Source organism: Choloepus didactylus, chromosome 8 (assembly GCF_015220235.1).
Source record: "Choloepus didactylus isolate mChoDid1 chromosome 8, mChoDid1.pri, whole genome shotgun sequence".
Lineage (NCBI taxonomy): Eukaryota > Metazoa > Chordata > Mammalia > Pilosa > Megalonychidae > Choloepus > Choloepus didactylus.
In genome coordinates this window covers 123,384,341-123,401,408 of record NC_051314.1, presented here as the reverse complement: position 1 = coordinate 123,401,408, position 17,068 = coordinate 123,384,341, and the positions used below count along the sequence as shown (strand labels likewise).

Here is a 17,068-nt window from a genome sequence, read left to right as displayed (position 1 = left end):
CTGTATAAACCTACCAGATCTCACTTCCTATTCAAAGTTCCATGAACTTATGGTGTTTGAATAAACTGACCAACTAGTTAAATTATTTAGTGTGTTACAGAAAATATAGATCCTGCACCAAGCAAACATCCCTTCCCTTGGTCTCACACAGAAGCCAAAGCTTTAAAACACTTTCAGTATCATCCCTTACCGTTTGTCCTTATTTGCTCTGGTGTTAACCAGATCTGCTTCATTCATATCTCTAAGTGAAGTCTGAACTCCCTCTCAGCTTTTTCAATAGTTGCCATATGAGGTAATACTGACATTCATAGATGATGAGCTCTAGCTCGGAGTTTCAGGTGTCACACAGACACCCAGAGTTCCAGAGACCGACCAGGTTATACACAGGTATATTGTATTTTAATTTTCTTTCTTCTCAAGGTATTTTCTAATTTTTCTTGTGATTTCTTCTTTGACCCATTGGTTGTTTAAGAGTGTATTACTTAGTTTCCACATATTTGTGAGATTATAGTTTTTCTTCTGTCATTGATTTCTAGCCTCATTCTATTATGGTCAGAAAAGACACTTTGTATGATTTCAGTCTTTCAAAATTTATTAACACTTGTTTTGTTATCTACCTTATGGTTTATTCCAGAGAATGTTCCATGTTCTTGAGAAGAATGTATTTCACTTTTTTTGCATGGAGATCTATAGATCTGTTAGTTTCATGAGTTTGTAGGGATGTTTATGTCCTCTGTTCCCTTATTGATACTTTTTCTGGTTGTTCTATCTGTCATTGAAAATGGAACATTGATGTATCTGTTATTTTAGAACTGTCTGTTTCTCCCTTCAATTCTGTCAATTTTTGCTTTATCTGTTTTGGAGCTCTCCTTTTTGTAATTAGAGAAGTTGTAAGTTTGCAGAAAAATCATGCAGAAAGTACATTTACAATATACCCTGCTAGCTCTGCTTTTATGTGCATGTTTGTATATAATTGTTTTATCTTCTTGATAGATTGTATGTTTTATTAAAATACTTATAAAATGTCCTTTTTGTGTCTTGTTACTGTTTTTTATCTTAAAATCTATTTTGTCTGATAATAATATGGTCACTCAGCTCCCTTTTGGTTACTATTGCATGGAAAATCTTTTTCCATCCTTTTACTTTCATATTCTTTTCATCTTTGAATCTAAAGTGAGTGTCTTGCAGACAGCATACAGATGGGTTAAAAAGAAAGAACAGTAAAGAAGACACAGTCTTTTAAACCTATTGATGGAAATGACATTCCATCATTTTTCTCACAAAGGCAGGGGACTACACAAAGGTGTGAACACCTAGAGACAGGGACCATGGGGGAGGGGGCACATCTTAGAAGGCACATATCTGTATCTTCAATGAGACTGCTGAAAATAGCAATCAGGTTTATTCAACCATACATTCTTCCTGGCTTAAAACAATGGTTGGCACATCTACTCTATACTCCATGATGTTGTGGTGCCTGCTAACTGAATAAAGAAGATTCTGAGAAATTAAAAATTCAACCAGTTTCATAATCAGGATACTCTCCAACACTGACCTAAAAACTCTATCAGTCAGGAAAGACTAGCTCAAGCTGTAACTCTGTGGTTCCTCAAAAATAGGAATCATACAAATTTAGACATTTCACATGTTGTAGGTGTTAAAGAAGTATGCCATCTATAATAAATAAAGGGTTAGAATTTTCTCACAGATCTTAAAACCACATCAGATATTCTCAGAATATGGGAAATAAAGGTTGCCTCAGTTGAGAGGTGTTGAGCCAAGGTTCTGAGCTTCCACCAGGGGAGAAGGGCCATCACCTGGAGAATGGCAAAGATATACCGTTTACTGAGAGTAGGAGTGCGGACAATTCTGCCTGCTCTGTGATAGTGTAGTGTAGCAGTTGCCAAGGTAAGATGTAGCACACACAGGCTGCAACAATGCCTTCCTCACATAGAGAAGAGAAAACACAAGATCAGCTTCAGTCATGAGAATTGGCTCCCATAGTCTTTGAGTCCCTTCTGATACTACCAACACACACCTTTCTATGTCACAGTGGAAGAGACCCCGTTTCCTCCCTGCTGGGAACATATATTCTAGCGGGGCTGGCCAGGTGCCATTTGACACATACACTTAAGTAACACTTAACAGGTTCTTAACCGGTTGCCAGGTACTTTCCAGAAAGGCTGTGTTAATAATTTCATGCCAATTATGTGTAATAGCACCAATGATCATTTAACCTTCAGAGCCCCAAATATTATCTTTTTATTTCTCTAATATTTGTTATTTTGATAGATGAAAAAATGCTATCTACTTATTTTTGTATTTTATTCAATATAGTCCCATAGTCATTTTTTGTTCCAGGGCAAATTCATACATTTGGCTTGAGCATACTGAGCAGCTTGGGAAAAGAAGTGAGCATATCTTTGCAGTTAGATATACAGAATGATGTTTGAATCCTGGCTGTTGCTTAGCAGTTGGAGCATATTGGGTCCTCCAACTGCCAGTTTGTACAGACTGTAGCCTTTTTTTTTTTTTCCTAATCGGTATACCTGGAGCTAACGATAGGGCTCTGTGGAGTCTGTCTGGGTATGTATGCAATGGGATTAAAAACGTCTAGCATGTAGTAAACTCAGTAAACATTGGCTGCACCGTCTATCTCAGAGAGTATCTAGACCTCTCAGATACACCCAGAGGCAGGAGGGAAGTACCTGGAACAGCTAAACATCCCTCTTCACCTTGCTCACATGGCCTAAGAAATGCCTTTCTGCATCAGGTGAGTCACTTTTTCCAATATCTCAGCCACCTCCAAAGCCACTCAGTCTTTCCTCTCCCCTTTCCCTATTGTCTGGTTCACAGGAAGGGAAACTTTCAGAAGAACAATTCCTTGGCCTCTGAAGAGCACTGAGTGGAAAATTCTTAACTCTGTCACAAGTGGCCTGCGTGGCTTCTTGGCCTCATTTTGGTTTTGCTTGGACCAGAATTACCAGTTGTCAGCAGGCGGAGGGACCTGAAAACACAGACCGCCCATTCCTGGGAGTGGGTTTCCCCTTTATGCTGTGCCACCACTTCCCCTTCTCTCTACAGGACAAACTTCCTCTGAGCACCCCTGCACCTCCTGGGCTGGGAGGTGACTCTCCTGAGGACTGTAGGAACCAGTCCCTTTTGTCTGCTTGGCAGTGAGAGATTCTGTCTGCAGGACAAGCTGGAAGGAGCCACAGGCAGGGAAGCCTCACCGTTCAAGTGTGGTCCCACCACTAGCAGCAGAAGCCTCACCTGGAAGATTATTAGAAATGCAGAGCCTCTGATTTATTACATAAAAAGGAAACAGCTATCTGCACTGGAAGTTTCAGGGAGTGGCCCTCATTCTGAGACATGGCAGCGACTTCTCTAAAGATAAGAACTGACCAAGGACAGGACTTTCCAAGCAAGTGGAGCAGTCCCAGCAAAGGTGCAATTTTTGCAATATTGATGATTAGCTGGTTTCGGGCAGGCAGGGATAGCCTATTAAAATGGACAAGTATGCTATACTAACCAATGTATATGTGTTCTCTGCTTTGCAGAACCCTCCTGTGTAATGAAGAACTTAAATGTCATCCAATCATTACAACTCCCCACTTGTAAATGTTACCGAGTAAGAGTACATAGATGTGCACAGAGGCCAATATCATGGTGTGAGAGCCTCGGGTCCAGGGCCTTCCCTAAGGACCTTGAAGAGTGTGCACATAGCAGCTTTTGTGATGTAGGTCAGATAAGGTTTGACCTACTTTCCTTGCAAAATCAGGCCTCCTGCACTAAATGTAATGTATAGCTTACCTCCTTCCTGAGCTCCGTGAGATACTATTATCTACAAGATAATCTATAATGCTCCTCTCTTCCCTGCTGACTGCAATTTATCCTGCCCTCCGTCACAAGACCCCTGCTCCTGCACTTATGCTCTCATACCCATTGGAATGTCTTTGTCTCAAGCCCCTGTAACTGCCTTGATCATCTCCCCCCACGAGTGGAGTACTTGCACATTGAGCTCTGATCCAGCCGCCATTCAGAGCAGCTCCTGACTTTGGAGCAACTTGACTGACTTCCATTCCCTGTAAGCAAGCCCCAAATAAAAGCTCATGTCTCAAACCTTGCCTGATGCCTTCTTTAGTCCTTCTGCTGCAAAAGCCCACTTGGGCAGTGACACATGGCATTGGGCTTTTGAGAAAGAATGAGTTTTATTGTGAGGTCAACTGGCAAGGAGGCAGGAGGCAAGGCTCAAATCTGTCTCCCTGACACGAGAGTTAAGGGAGATTTTATGGGCATGGGAAGTGAAAATTGGGGAGATTTGACTTGGCATAGTACAATTGGTTAATTATAGAGTTGTCCATATGTGATAGAAAGGACTGTAAGCCAAATCTTACTTTTTGAAGGACCCCTTAGATTTGATTTTCTTCCAGTGTCTCCTTGTCCTCATAATCTTGGTTCTGAGGGATTGTTCATGTTGTCTCAAAGGTGGTCTAAAGAACAAGAGTCTGTTTTCTGTGCATGCTCATGTTATATGACCTGCAGTTAAACAAGACCAGATAAAAGGTTGCAGGAGCAGGGGACAGCCCCATGAACCAGTTTTGGTCTGCCCACGGTTTCAAAAATCCCCTTGTTGCCTTTAAAGCCATAGCCCAGGCACCATCTTGAGAGTCTCACTCCTAATCCTGGTTTGAGATCTCTCTGCTTGAGCTGTTCCCTTCCAAAAACTTGCAGCTTTTATTATGCTGGTGACTTTGTTTCTTGGATGGGTCCCACCCCAGACCCAGTGAATCCGGATTTGCAATTGAACAAGATCTTCAGGTGACTCCTAGGCACATCGAAGTTTAAGAAGCACTGCTGTCTGTTATAAAGGACACAGCCATCTGATTTTCAGGTTTTCATTCCAAGGTCCCTCTGGCTGCCTGGTGGATGTTTGTGTGTGTTTGGGGGTGGGTGTGTGGGTGATGCAAAGGACAAGGGGGTAGTGCTGGACATTGGTGCTGCTCAAGAGTTTGCCTTTGATGTTTGTCTCACACTTTCAAGGCATTAGGACCTAAAGCAATGGAGTAGTGATTGAAAGAGTGAAAGTCCATTCATTTGAATTAATTTACTAACAGTTCCCAGCAGAGGGCCATGTAATGCCTTTCTTTTTCTTCCATTAAATTTCAGTATGCTTATAATCAGAAAATTGAGTGTAATTGGTAACAAGTTTTAATCTATGTTATTTCATTTGATGCATCGAAACCTGGGTTAGGCCAGGTATTATTTGCTTGACTTTATAGGCTGAATATGAGGGACCAAACAGCTTTGGCCTTTGCCCTTTGGGCTCCCTATTTGTATCTATTAACTGGCCCTCATCTCCCACACTTCTAGACTGCAGCTTGGAGCATGGCACTCAGTGGATGATTGAAAAATATTGCTGACATGAATGGAATCTGAAACATCTGAATCAGGATGGTGGTTGTCTCTGGGGCTTCTGATTTTTATCTTTTGAACAAAAGCCTGGAACATTTAGTTTTTTAAAAAGCCAAAAATCTAAGAGCTTTTTGCCTTGAAAAATGGAAATTTAGACCATTTATAATGTTATTATTCTTTTGATTTTGAAATATACCCTCTTTTAAATTATGTATTTTATGGATTTTTCTGCTGCTTTTATATTTTATATTACCTTTGTGTTCTCCTGTAAATGTTAACATTTTTTTGGTTTGTCTGGTGCTACAGTTTGGATGATCAGCATCCTATTGTTATCTCTGATTTGATATCTTCAAAAATTGAGGTTCTCAAATTTTTCTTGCTCATAGGATAACTTTCCGTTTTACTCCTGCTCTTCTCATTTACAGTCTGCTGTGGGGGCACAGGAATGTTGCTGTCATTGTTTTGTTTTATGAGTGTGTTTTTAAATTTATTTTTAACCTCAAGGTGATTCTGATGCACAAAATTGAGAAACACTATTTTGAAAGTTGTGCCTGTGTTGTAAAATGAACATATTTAAAACTATATTTACCCTTCAGCAAGGACAGATAAAAATTCTCTTTATCAGTGTTTCTGTGGTCATAGCAAAGCACAAATACGGCTATCAGATTCAATCTTTTTTCTTTTTTTTTTTCTCTTGGGTTGGTGCTTTAATTTGCTTAAAGCAGTCTCTGATGGTATCCAGGGTGCCTTTTTTTAAGATCTGTGTTTAAGGAGTAACGGGAGCAAATGATTTTTACTCAGGATTATTGATTCAGTTGTTACTCATAAAGTCCACACTTCTCAGAGCTCTGTATATGCCACATCCCTAGAATTTGTTTCTAGGTTAAAGGTGGCTGCAGGTTCTGTGTCACTGGGCTTTATTGTTAAAAACAATAATAACACCAGTTAAATTCATGTGCTTATTATCATTGCATGCAGGAAATTGTAAATAATGGCAGAGCCTGAAAGAGTTTTCTAAAAATTTTGTTGATTTAAGATCGATTTCTGTGGTTACTGTTCTGTTTTAAAAACATACATATAAGCAGGACTCCAACTGGACAAATCCCACTCCGGGCAGACGCCTAGTTTTGAAATCCCATCACCCCACGATATTCCAAGACAGGGTGGCGGGGACAGGGCTCATCGCCAGTCTGGGCCTTGTCCCTTTCTAGGCCAGGCTGACCCCCGGGCTGGGGAGCCCTCAGCGGAACTGAGTGGCCGCCTGGGCTCGGTTCCCCTAAATCTCAGGATTCTGCCCCAGAATCAGGACTATGGAGTAAAGGTTTCCTTTCCTTTGTCTACTTCTGGATCACCAGTCCCAGGACAGGCCCTCACAGCCAGGGGACTGCAGAAGTGAACCGCAAGTCTGAAGAGGAAGCCAAAGAACCGCAAACCACTTCGTGTAGCACCCAGGGCGGATACAGCCAGAAGTGAAACCAAGGTGTTTAACAGAAATGAAACCCAAGAATACAACATGTAAACCAGATTGGCGGCCAGGCGCAACGTGGCTCGCGCGCGGCCTTCCCCCGCCCCCGCCAGCAGGGATGGGCAGGTGGGGCTGGAGCCAGCTGAGCAGCCGCCGGCGGAGGCGGATCCGGAAGCTGCGGGGGAGGAGCGCTGCGCGAGGACGCGGGGACGCGGGGACGCAGGAGGGCGGGCGCCTGGGAGCAGAGAGCTGTGCAGTCTCGAGTCTGACAGGGGGTGAGTATCCCTCCGCTCTTCTCCAGCGCCTCCTGCTTGAGGCGAAGGAGGGACCACCGCCATGAGATCCAAAAACTGGAAAGAAGTCGCCTTCTCGGGGATCCACCCAGAGAATGACTTCGCCAGGGACTTGCCAGTAGAGCGGGCCTCGTCCTGTTCGGGCCATTAGGGAAAGTCCCCTCTGGTTGTCTCCAGCCGAAAATTCGCGGCCCCTGAGTCGCGCTCTTTTATAAGTGTTTGCAGAGGCGTCCCCCTCCCCCCCCCATACACCCACCTTGGATCTCAGGTGGTACAGTTGGTAAGTTAATTATAGACCAGATTCCTGTCAGTCTTCATCATTGACCCTTGTAAAAAATCCTGGTTATATATTTTTAAACATATCCTTTTTTTATTCCCACTGCCACCTCCCATAGGCACCCACTGTAATGCATTTAATGTGCACTATTTTGTTTGTTTTGGAAAACAGGTGTTGTTTTTTGCGCAAATGCGTATTTGGTAAATATTTTTATTTTGGCATAATGAGCAGCTTATGCCTCACTGTTTATATTTGATTATGAAAAAGTGAACACCATCTATGTAAACATCACTCTGATCTTGAAGTCAGGATGTTACCAGCAGCTTCAAAACCCTTGCTCCCCCACATAGTCCTCTATTTCTTGACTTCTAATAAAGTAGATTACTTTGGCCTGTTTTTGAACTTCATGTAATTGGAACCATTCAAGATGTGTTCTATAGTTCCTGACTTCTTGTAATGAACATTATGTTTACGAAATTCATCCATATGTATCCTGTAGCAGGAACGTGTTCGGTTTCATTGCAGTATTATTTTTAATTAATATACCATAATATATGTTTCTATTATTAATGGGCATTTGAGTTCCCAGTTACTGGCTTCTGCATATAATGCTGTTTGATTATGTTCAACTTTAGCAGTTACTGCCAAAAAGTGTGCCAAAATTGTTATGAAAAATAATAAATACTCCTTAAGTTAAACCATGGACTTGAGTTAATAGTACAGTTATAAAAATGCACTATCATCAGCTGTAACAAATGTTCCAAACCAATGCAAGGTGTCGGTGGCGGGATGGTGTGTGGGAATCCTGTGTTTTATGCATGATTGTTCTGTAAACTCACAACTTCTCTAATAAAGAAAAAGAAAAAATTAATAACACTCCTGCCAGCAGTGTGTGAGCATTCCATATTGTCTCTAAAAATATTTATACCTGTCATTTCATTCTAGCAATTATAGTGGATGTGTAGTGGATGGTATCTATGGTTTTTTTTTCCCCCTTGCCATATATTTTTTTTTTCTAAATCAAGGCAAAATATATATACGTGTCTTTCATGTTGTTGGTTATAGCAGTAGCTTGTTCTTTACTATCTGTGTGAGCACTTTCTACTTGTGGAATACACCACAATTTATTTCCCTATCAGACAAAAATGTAAAACTATCTTGTTACAGGGCAAATCACTATAAACAGAAGTGTCTTTTTCCACTTTGTAGTTTGACAGTTACACAGCTTCCCGTAGAAATACGTTACGGAGCTTTCAGCTAAGGAGAAAGACAATGCCTGTGGAACAGTCTCGGGTGGAGATATTACAGACAGTCTTTATACCCAGACACAGCATGGAGGGGAAAAGATCTGGTAGGTAAATAATATATTTGAAAAAATAAAAGGGTGGGGAAAGTGAGCTTTTCTTTCACAGTAGGCTAACAGAAACTGGTTTTTAGTTAGCTTCGCCCTTCATAGTCAATCTCCATAGGAAATTATGTATTTATAGGCATAAGGGTGGGTGGGAGAATAGAAGTGTAATTTTACATCAGCTACTGTATTACTGTATAAATTAAATTTTTATGGAGCAGAAGAAATGAACAGGGAATTCGATTGCAAGGGCATGAGGAAATGTTCTTTGTGTTCATATTGTTTGTCCCGCCTTTTTCCCCAGGTCCCTTGCAACTTGCACCCCAGTAAATCACATTGTTGTGTTAAACAGCAGGTCATTTATGTCCCAGGGCAGACTCTGGGACCCCAACAACTTTGAAATATACACACCAGCAAAAGTCACCCTGTAAAATCTGGGACTTTTGTGTGTAGATTCTTTGTAATTTAAAAAGAGATGTGGGGATTCCGGGGTGGGGGTAGGGAGGTGAACCAACTACCAGCAAAATCGTCAACATTTTCAGTTTTGACAAACTTATTGAGAAAGAGTAACATAATGACTGTGTTGGATTTGTAGCCTGCAGAAAGGAGTCCTTTTTTTGAACTTCTCTCTATCTTCTGCCTGACAGCAAATATTTTTTTTCTTTTTCTTTCCTTCCCCTTACCCCACTCTCTATACTTTTTTGTTTCTTAAGAGAGGATATTGGAGTCTCTGAAAAACAAGGTTCATAAGAAATGTAAAGTTCTTAAAGAATCTTTGATTTCAGCTAAACTAAGTGCTTACATAACTAAAACTTACATTTTTTTCTTTTTTAATAATTTTTTATTAAGTTGTAGCATTATAGAAATATCATATCTAATATATATAAAATACAGAGTTCCCATATACCACTCTATTATTAACACCTTGCATTAGTGAGGTACATTTGTTATAATTCATGAAAGAACCCTTTTATAACTGTATTATTAACTATAGTCCATCATTCATAATAGGGTTCGTTGTGTGGTACAGTCCTATGTTTTTATCTTTTAGTTTTTATTCTAGTAACATATATAGGACCTAAATTTTCCCTTTTAATCATATTCACATATATAATTCAGTGCTATTAATTATAGTTACCATCAACACCATCCATTACCAAAACTTACAATTAACTCCAATAGAAATTCTATACAATCTAAGCATTAACTCCCCATTCCCTATACCCAACCAGCCCCTGGTAACCTGTATTCTAGATTCTGATTCTATAAGTTTCCTTATTCTAATGATTTCATATCAGAGAGATCATACAGGTGATATGGAAAGTCAGCTTATTTCATTCAATATGATATCTTCAAGATTTCATCCATGTTATTGCATATACCATAACTTCATTCATTACCACAATTTTGAACATTTTCATTTTTGAATATTTTCATTACCACACACACAAAAGAATAAGAATAAAAGTTGAAGTAAAAAGAACACCAAAAACATCCCATATCCCTCATCTCTCACTATTATTCCATTTACTTTTTGTCCTCATTTTTCTACTCATCTGTCCATAAACTGGATAAAGGGAGTGGGAGCCACAAAGTTTTCACAGTCACATGGTCACACAGTATAAGCTATATAGTTATAAAATTGTCTTCAAGAATCAAGGTTATTGGGTTGCAGTTCAACAGTGTCAGCCATTTCCTTCTAGCTATTCCAACACACTAAAAACTAAAAAGGAATATCTATATAAGGCATAAGAATAACCTCCAGAATGACCTCTTGACTTCATTTGACATCTCTCAGCCACTGAAATTTTGTTTCCTTTCTCTTTCCGCTTTTGTTCCAAGAAGGCTTTCTCAATTCCATGATGCCAGGACCAAGCTCATACCCACAAGGCATGTCCCATGACGCCAGGGAGATTTACACCCCTGGGAATCATATCCCAAGTAGGGGGGAGGGCAGTGAGTTTACCTGCAGAGTTGGCTTAGAAAGAGAGGCCACATCTGAGTAATAAAAGAGATTTTCTGAGGTGACTCCTAGGCACAATTATAAGCAGGCTTAACCTCTTCTTTGCAGTAACAAACTCCATAAGGGCAAGTCTCAAGATCAGGGTCTCAGTCCTCTAAATTGGTACCCCTCAAGGCTTGTGAGAAAGTCATTAATTCCCCAGATGAGGAAATTTAATATTCCCAGATTTTCCCCCAGTCCTTCAAGGGGGCTTTGCAAATACATCTTTATTCTCTGCCGAAATTACTCTGGGATGTATTGGGGCTTCGCAAATACAAACCAACCAGATTTCACTCCCTATTCAGTGTTCCATGTTATTATGTTGTTTGAATAAACTGACCATGCAAGTTAACTTATATAGTGTGTTATAAGGAATATTTTGCACCTAATAAACATCTCTTCCTTTGGTCTCACACAGAAGTTGAAGTTTTAAAAACACTGTCAATATCATCCTTCCTTTAGTTTAATATAACTTAGTCCTAACCAAGTCCATTTGGTTCATATCTCTAGTTGAAATCTGATCTCTCTTTTGAGACTCCTTAACATTTGATTTATGGGGTAATGCTAACAATCATAGATGCTGGATTCTGGCTCTGAATCTCAGGTGTCACACAGATACTCAGAGTTCCAGAGACCGACTAGATTATACACAAAGAGCTCAGTATTTCAGAATTTAGAAATAATCATTACAACTTGGAAATAGGTGTAACTGCTATAAGAGCTTACAATCTAGGGACCTTTACAATAAGCCTTCCCCTGATAACCTGTGCTCTCAGACTCAAACCTCAGAGCTTACACATTATAGTTAGTCTGTATTAGTGAGGCACTATAATGTTTTTCTTTTCATTTCTGGCTTATTTCCCTCAACATACTGTCCTCCATGTCCATTCACCTCACAACTTCACTTTTTCTTATAGCAGCTCAATATTCCATTGTATGTATACACCATAGTTTGTCATTCTGTTCAACAGTTTATGTACCCTTCTGCCACCTCCTTCCACTGCAAATCATGAATACTAACACCATAAACCCCACTTTGCAAATGTTCATTCATGCCCTTTTTTTTCAGTTCTTCCAAATATGTACCCAATAACCAACCCCATGCTTAGCTTCCTGTGGAAGAATCACTGCCCTCCAGATGGGCTGCACCATTCTACTTCCCCACCAATGGTGATTAGGTACATTCCTTTCTCCACATATTCTCTAGCACTTGTGTCCCTCTGTTTACTTTTTTTTTTTTTAATATTCATTTTATTGAGATGTATTCACATACCACGCAGTCAATACAAAACAAATCGTACATTCGATTGTTCACAGTACCATTACATAGTTGTGCATTCATCACCAAAATCAATCCCTGACACCTTCATTACCACACACACACAAATAACAAGAGTAATAATTAAAGTGAAAAAGAGCAATTAAAGTAAAAAAGAACACTGGGTGCCTTTGTCTGTTTGTTTGTTTCCTTCCCCTATTTTTCTACTCGTCCATCCATCAACTAGACCAAGGGGAGTGTGGTCCTTACGGCTTTCCCAATCCCATTGTCACCCCCCATAAGCTACATTTTAATACAATTGTCTTCAAGATTCATGGGTTCTGGGTTGTAGTTTGATAGTTTCAGGTATCCACCACCTGCTACCCCAATTCATTAGAACCTAAAAAGGGTAGTCTATATTGTATGTAAGAGTGCCCACCAGAGTGACCTCTCAGCTCCTTTTGGAATCTCTCTGCCACTGAAGTTTATTTCATTTCCATTCACATCCCCCTTTTGGTCAAGAAGATGTTCTTAATCCCACGATGCAGGGTCTACATTCCTTCCTGGGAGTCATATTCCAGGTTGCCAGGGAGATTCACTCCCCTGGGTGTCTGATCTCACGTAGGGGGGAAGGCAGTGATTTCACCTGCCAAGTTGGCTTAGCTAGAGAGAGAGGGCCACATCTGAGCAACAAAGAGGCATTCGGGAGGAGGTTCTTAGGCACAATTATACGGAGGCCTAGCTTCTCCTTTGCAGCAAAAATCTTCCCAAGGGCAAATCCTGTGGTAGAGGGCTCAACCCATCAAGCCACCAGTCTCCTATATCTGTGGGCATGTTAGCAACCCTCGTGGTGGGGCAGGCCAATACCCCTGCATTCTCCGCCAGCTCCTCAAGGGGGCTCTGCATATTTTTTTCCTTTTTTTTTTTTTTTTAATCAACTGTATGAAAAATTTAAAAAAATTAAAAAAAAATTTAAAAAAACATACAATAAAAGAACATTTCAAGGAGACCATAACAAGGGAGTAAGAAAAAGACAACTAACCTAAGCTAACTATTTTACTTCCAACATGTTCCCACTCTACCCCAAGAAAGTAACCTAATATAGCAACATTTCTGTGAACTTGTTCCTACTATACCCATCAGAAATTGACAGACCATGTCATTCCTGGGCATTCCCAGAACATTAAATTTACCCACGATAGCTTATCTGTTCTTATTGGATTATTGCTCCCCCTTCCTTAATTACTCTCTATTGCTAGTTCCCCTACATTCTACATTATAAACCATTTGTTTTGCATTTTTCAAAGTTTACATTAGTGGTAGCATATAATATTTGTCTTTTTGTGCCTGGGCTTATTTCACTCAGTATTATGTCTTTAAGGTTCATCCATGTTGCCATATGTTTCACGACATCGTTCCTTCTTGCTGCCGTGTAGTATTCCATTGTGTGTATATACCACATTTTATTTATCCACTCATCTGTTGAAGGACATTTGGGTTGTTTCCATCTCTTGGCAATTGTGAATAATGCTGCTATGAACATTGGCATGCAGATATCTGTTTGTGTCACTGCTCTCCGATCTTCCGGGTATACACCGAGAAGTGCAATCGCAGGATTGAACAGTAACTCTATATCTAGTTTTCTAAGGAACTGCCAGACTCTCTTCCAGAGTGGCTGAACCATTATACAGTCCCAACAACAATGAATAAGAGTTCCAATTTCTCCACATCCCCTCCACCATTTGTAGTTTCCTGTTTGTTTAATGGCAGCCACTCTAATCGGTGTGAGATGATATCTCATTGTGGTCTTAATTTGCATCTCTCTAATAGCTAGTGAAGCTGAACATTTTTTCATGTGTTTCTTGGCCATTTGAATTTCCTCTTCAGAGAACTGTATTTTCATATCTTGCCCATTTTAAAATTGGGCTGGCTGAACTATCATCATTGAGTTGTTGGATTTCTTTATATATGCAAGATATCACTCTTTTGTCAGATACATGGTTTCCAAAAATTTTTTTCCCATTGAGTTGGCTGCCTCTTTACCTTTTTTTTTTTTTTCCATTTTTATTGAGATTGTTCAGATACCATACAATTATCCAAAGATCCAAAGTGTACAATCACTTTCCCCTGGGTACCCTCACACAGCTGTGCATCCATCACACTTAATTTTTGTTCAATTTTTAGTAACTTTTCATTACTCCAGACAAGAAATAAAGTGAAAGATGAAAAAAGAAAAAAAGAAAAGGAATCTGTAATCCTCCCCTATCCCTAACCAACCCCCCTCAATTGTTGACTCCTAGTATTGATATAGTACATTTGTTATTGTTTATGAAAAAATGTTGAAATACTACTAACTGTAGTATATAGTTTGTAATAGGTATATAGTTCTTCCCTATATGCCCCTCTATTATTAACTTCTAATTGTATTGTCATACATTTGTTCTGGTTCATGGAAGCGATTTCTAGTATTTGTACAGTTGATCATGGACATTGCCCACCATAGGATTCAGTTTCATACATTCCCATCTTTTGACCTCCAACTTTCCTTCTGGTAACATATATGACTCTGAGCTTCCCCTTTCCACCTCATTCACACACCATTTTGCACTGTTAGTTATTCTCACATCTTGCTACCAACACCCCTGTTCATTTCCAAACATTTAAGTTCATCCTAGTTGAACATTCTGCTCATACTAAGTAACCACTCCCCATTCTTAAACCTCGTCCTATATCTTGGCACCTTATATTTCATGTCTATGAGTTTACATATTATAATTAATTCCTATCAGTGAGACCCTGCCATAATTGTCCTTATGTGTCTGGCTTATTTCACTCAGTATATTGCCCTCGAGGTTTTGTCATCAACCCATTTTTTTTTTAATATGGTTTTGTTCACTCACCATACATTCCATCCCAAGTAAATAATCGATGGTTCTCTGCATGGTCATACATTTATGTGTTCACCATCTTCACCACTATCTATATAAGGGCATCTGCATTTCTTCCACAAGGCAGGAGGGAGAGTCAAAGAAGGTAGAGAGGCAAAAGAAAGAGGAAAAAAAAATGACAGCTAGGAAGTAGCAAAAGGAAAAATAACCTTAAATCAAAGTAGAATAAAGAATCAGACCACCAATGTCAAGTGTCTAACATGCCTCCCCTATCCCCCTCTTATCTGCATTCACCTTGGTATATCACCTTTGTTACATTAAAGGAAGCATGATACAATGATTCTATTAGTTACAGTCTCTAGTTTATGCTGACTGCATCCCTCCCCCAATGCCTCCCCATTTTCAACGCCTTGCAAGGTTGACATTTGCTTGTTCTTCCTTGTAAAAGAACATATTTGTACATTTTATCACAATTGTTGAATACTCTATATTTCACCAAGTTAAACATAGTCCCAGTCTTTATCTTTCCTCCTTTCTTGTGGTGTCTCACATGCTCCCCACCTTCCTCTCTCATCCATATTCATAGTTATCTTTGTTCAGTGTACTTACATTGTTGTGCTACCATCTCCCAAAATTGTGTTCCAAACCATGCACTCCTGTCTTCTATCACCCTGTAGTGCTCCCTTTAGTATTTCCTGTAGGACAGGTGTCTTGTTCACAAAGTCTCTCATTGTCTGTTTGTCAGAAAATATTTTGAGCTCTCCCTCATATTTGAAGGACAGCTTTGCTGGATATAGGATTCTTGGTTGGCAGTTTTTCTCTTTCAGTATCTTAAATATATCACACCACTTCCTTCTTGCCTCCATGGTTTCTGCTGAGAGATCCGCACATAGTCTTATTAAGCTTCCTTTGTATGTAATGGATCGCTTTTCTCTTGCTGCTTTCAGGATTCTCTCTTTGTCTTTGACATTTGATAATCTGATTATTAAGTGTCTTGGTGTAGGCCTATTCATATCTCTTCTGTTTGGAGTACGCTGCGCTTCTTGGATCTGTAATTTTATGTCTTTCATAAGAGATGGGAAATTTTTATTAATTATTTCCTCTATTATTGCTTCTGCCCCCTTCCCCTTCTCTTCTCCTTCTGGGACACCAATGATACGTACATTATTGTACTTTGTTTCATCCTTGAGTTCCTGGAGACGTTGCTCATATTTTTTCATTCTTTTCTCCATCTGCTCCTTTGCGTGTAGGCTTTCAGGTGTTTTGTTCTCCAGTTCCTGAGTGTTTTCTTCTGCCTCTTGAGATCTGCTGTTGTATGTTTCCATTGTGTCTTTCATCTCTTGTGTTGTGCCTTTCATTTCCATAGATTCTACTGGTTGTTTTTTTGAACTTTTGATTTCTGCTGTATACATGCCCAGTGCTTCCTTTACAGCCTCTATCTCTTTTGCAATATCTTCTCTAAACTTTTTGATTTGATTTAGCATTAGTTTAAATTCCTGTATCTCAGTTGAAGTGTACATTTGTTCCTTTGACTGGGCCATAACTTTGTTTTTCTTAGTGTAGGTTGTAATTTTCTGTTGTCTAGGCATGGTTTCCTTGGTTATCCAAATCAGGTTTTCCCAGACCATAACAGGCTCAGTTCCCAGAGGGAAGAAATATTCAGTATCTGTTTTCCCTGTGGGTGCATCTTAGAAAATTGTTCCAGCCTTTGATACCTCAGGTCACTGTGCTTTTCTGCCCAGCAGGTGATGCCTGTTAGCCTATAATTCTTGACTGGTGTGAGGAGGTATGGCTATGTTCCCCCAGGCTCTGGGGTCTGGTTCTGAATGGAAAGGGCCCCGCCCCTTTCCTCCTAGAGAAGACAGAGCCCCCAGGTGGAGGTCATTAGCATTTCAATGGTCTCTCTCTCTGCTTGTGCTGTCTCCACCCTTCCCCAAGTCACAGCCCTGGAAACTGAATATGACTGGGGCTTTCTCCACTGAGCCAAAAAAGAAACAGATAGTCCCCTTCAGACCCAGTCCAAGGCGACCCTCCAGCTCTCCAAGGTCAGTCGTCACCCAAAGCCTCTGTTTTTTGGGGATGCGTACCTGTAGTGAGCAGTTTACACTCACTACTTAAAACC

General features: G+C 40.0%; 1 protein-coding gene and 1 long non-coding RNA gene across 10 annotated transcripts in view; both read left to right on the top strand.

Annotated features, from left to right (window-relative positions):
• Positions 1-324: 324 nt before the first annotated feature.
• Positions 325-4,451, top strand: LOC119542190. Its single transcript, XR_005218432.1, has 3 exons — positions 325-387; positions 2,857-3,448; positions 3,561-4,451. It is a non-coding gene; the product is annotated as an uncharacterized LOC119542190 (long non-coding RNA).
• A 1,199-nt stretch (positions 4,452-5,650) lies between these two features.
• LOC119543025 (C-type lectin domain family 2 member D11-like) overlaps positions 5,651-17,068 on the top strand; it is a 52,915-nt gene continuing 41,497 nt past the window's right edge. For 8 of the 9 annotated variants that reach the window (XR_005218511.1, XM_037847603.1, XM_037847606.1 and 5 more), the window contains exon 1: positions 5,651-7,155. Coding sequence is in view for 8 of the 9 variants with exons in the window: in XM_037847603.1 (XP_037703531.1) it covers positions 6,909-7,155 (247 nt within the window). In the remaining variant the exon portion in view is untranslated. Of the gene's footprint in view, positions 7,156-8,278; positions 8,802-17,068 lie in introns of those variants that run through there. The other variant, XM_037847608.1, reaches the window with a different exon arrangement.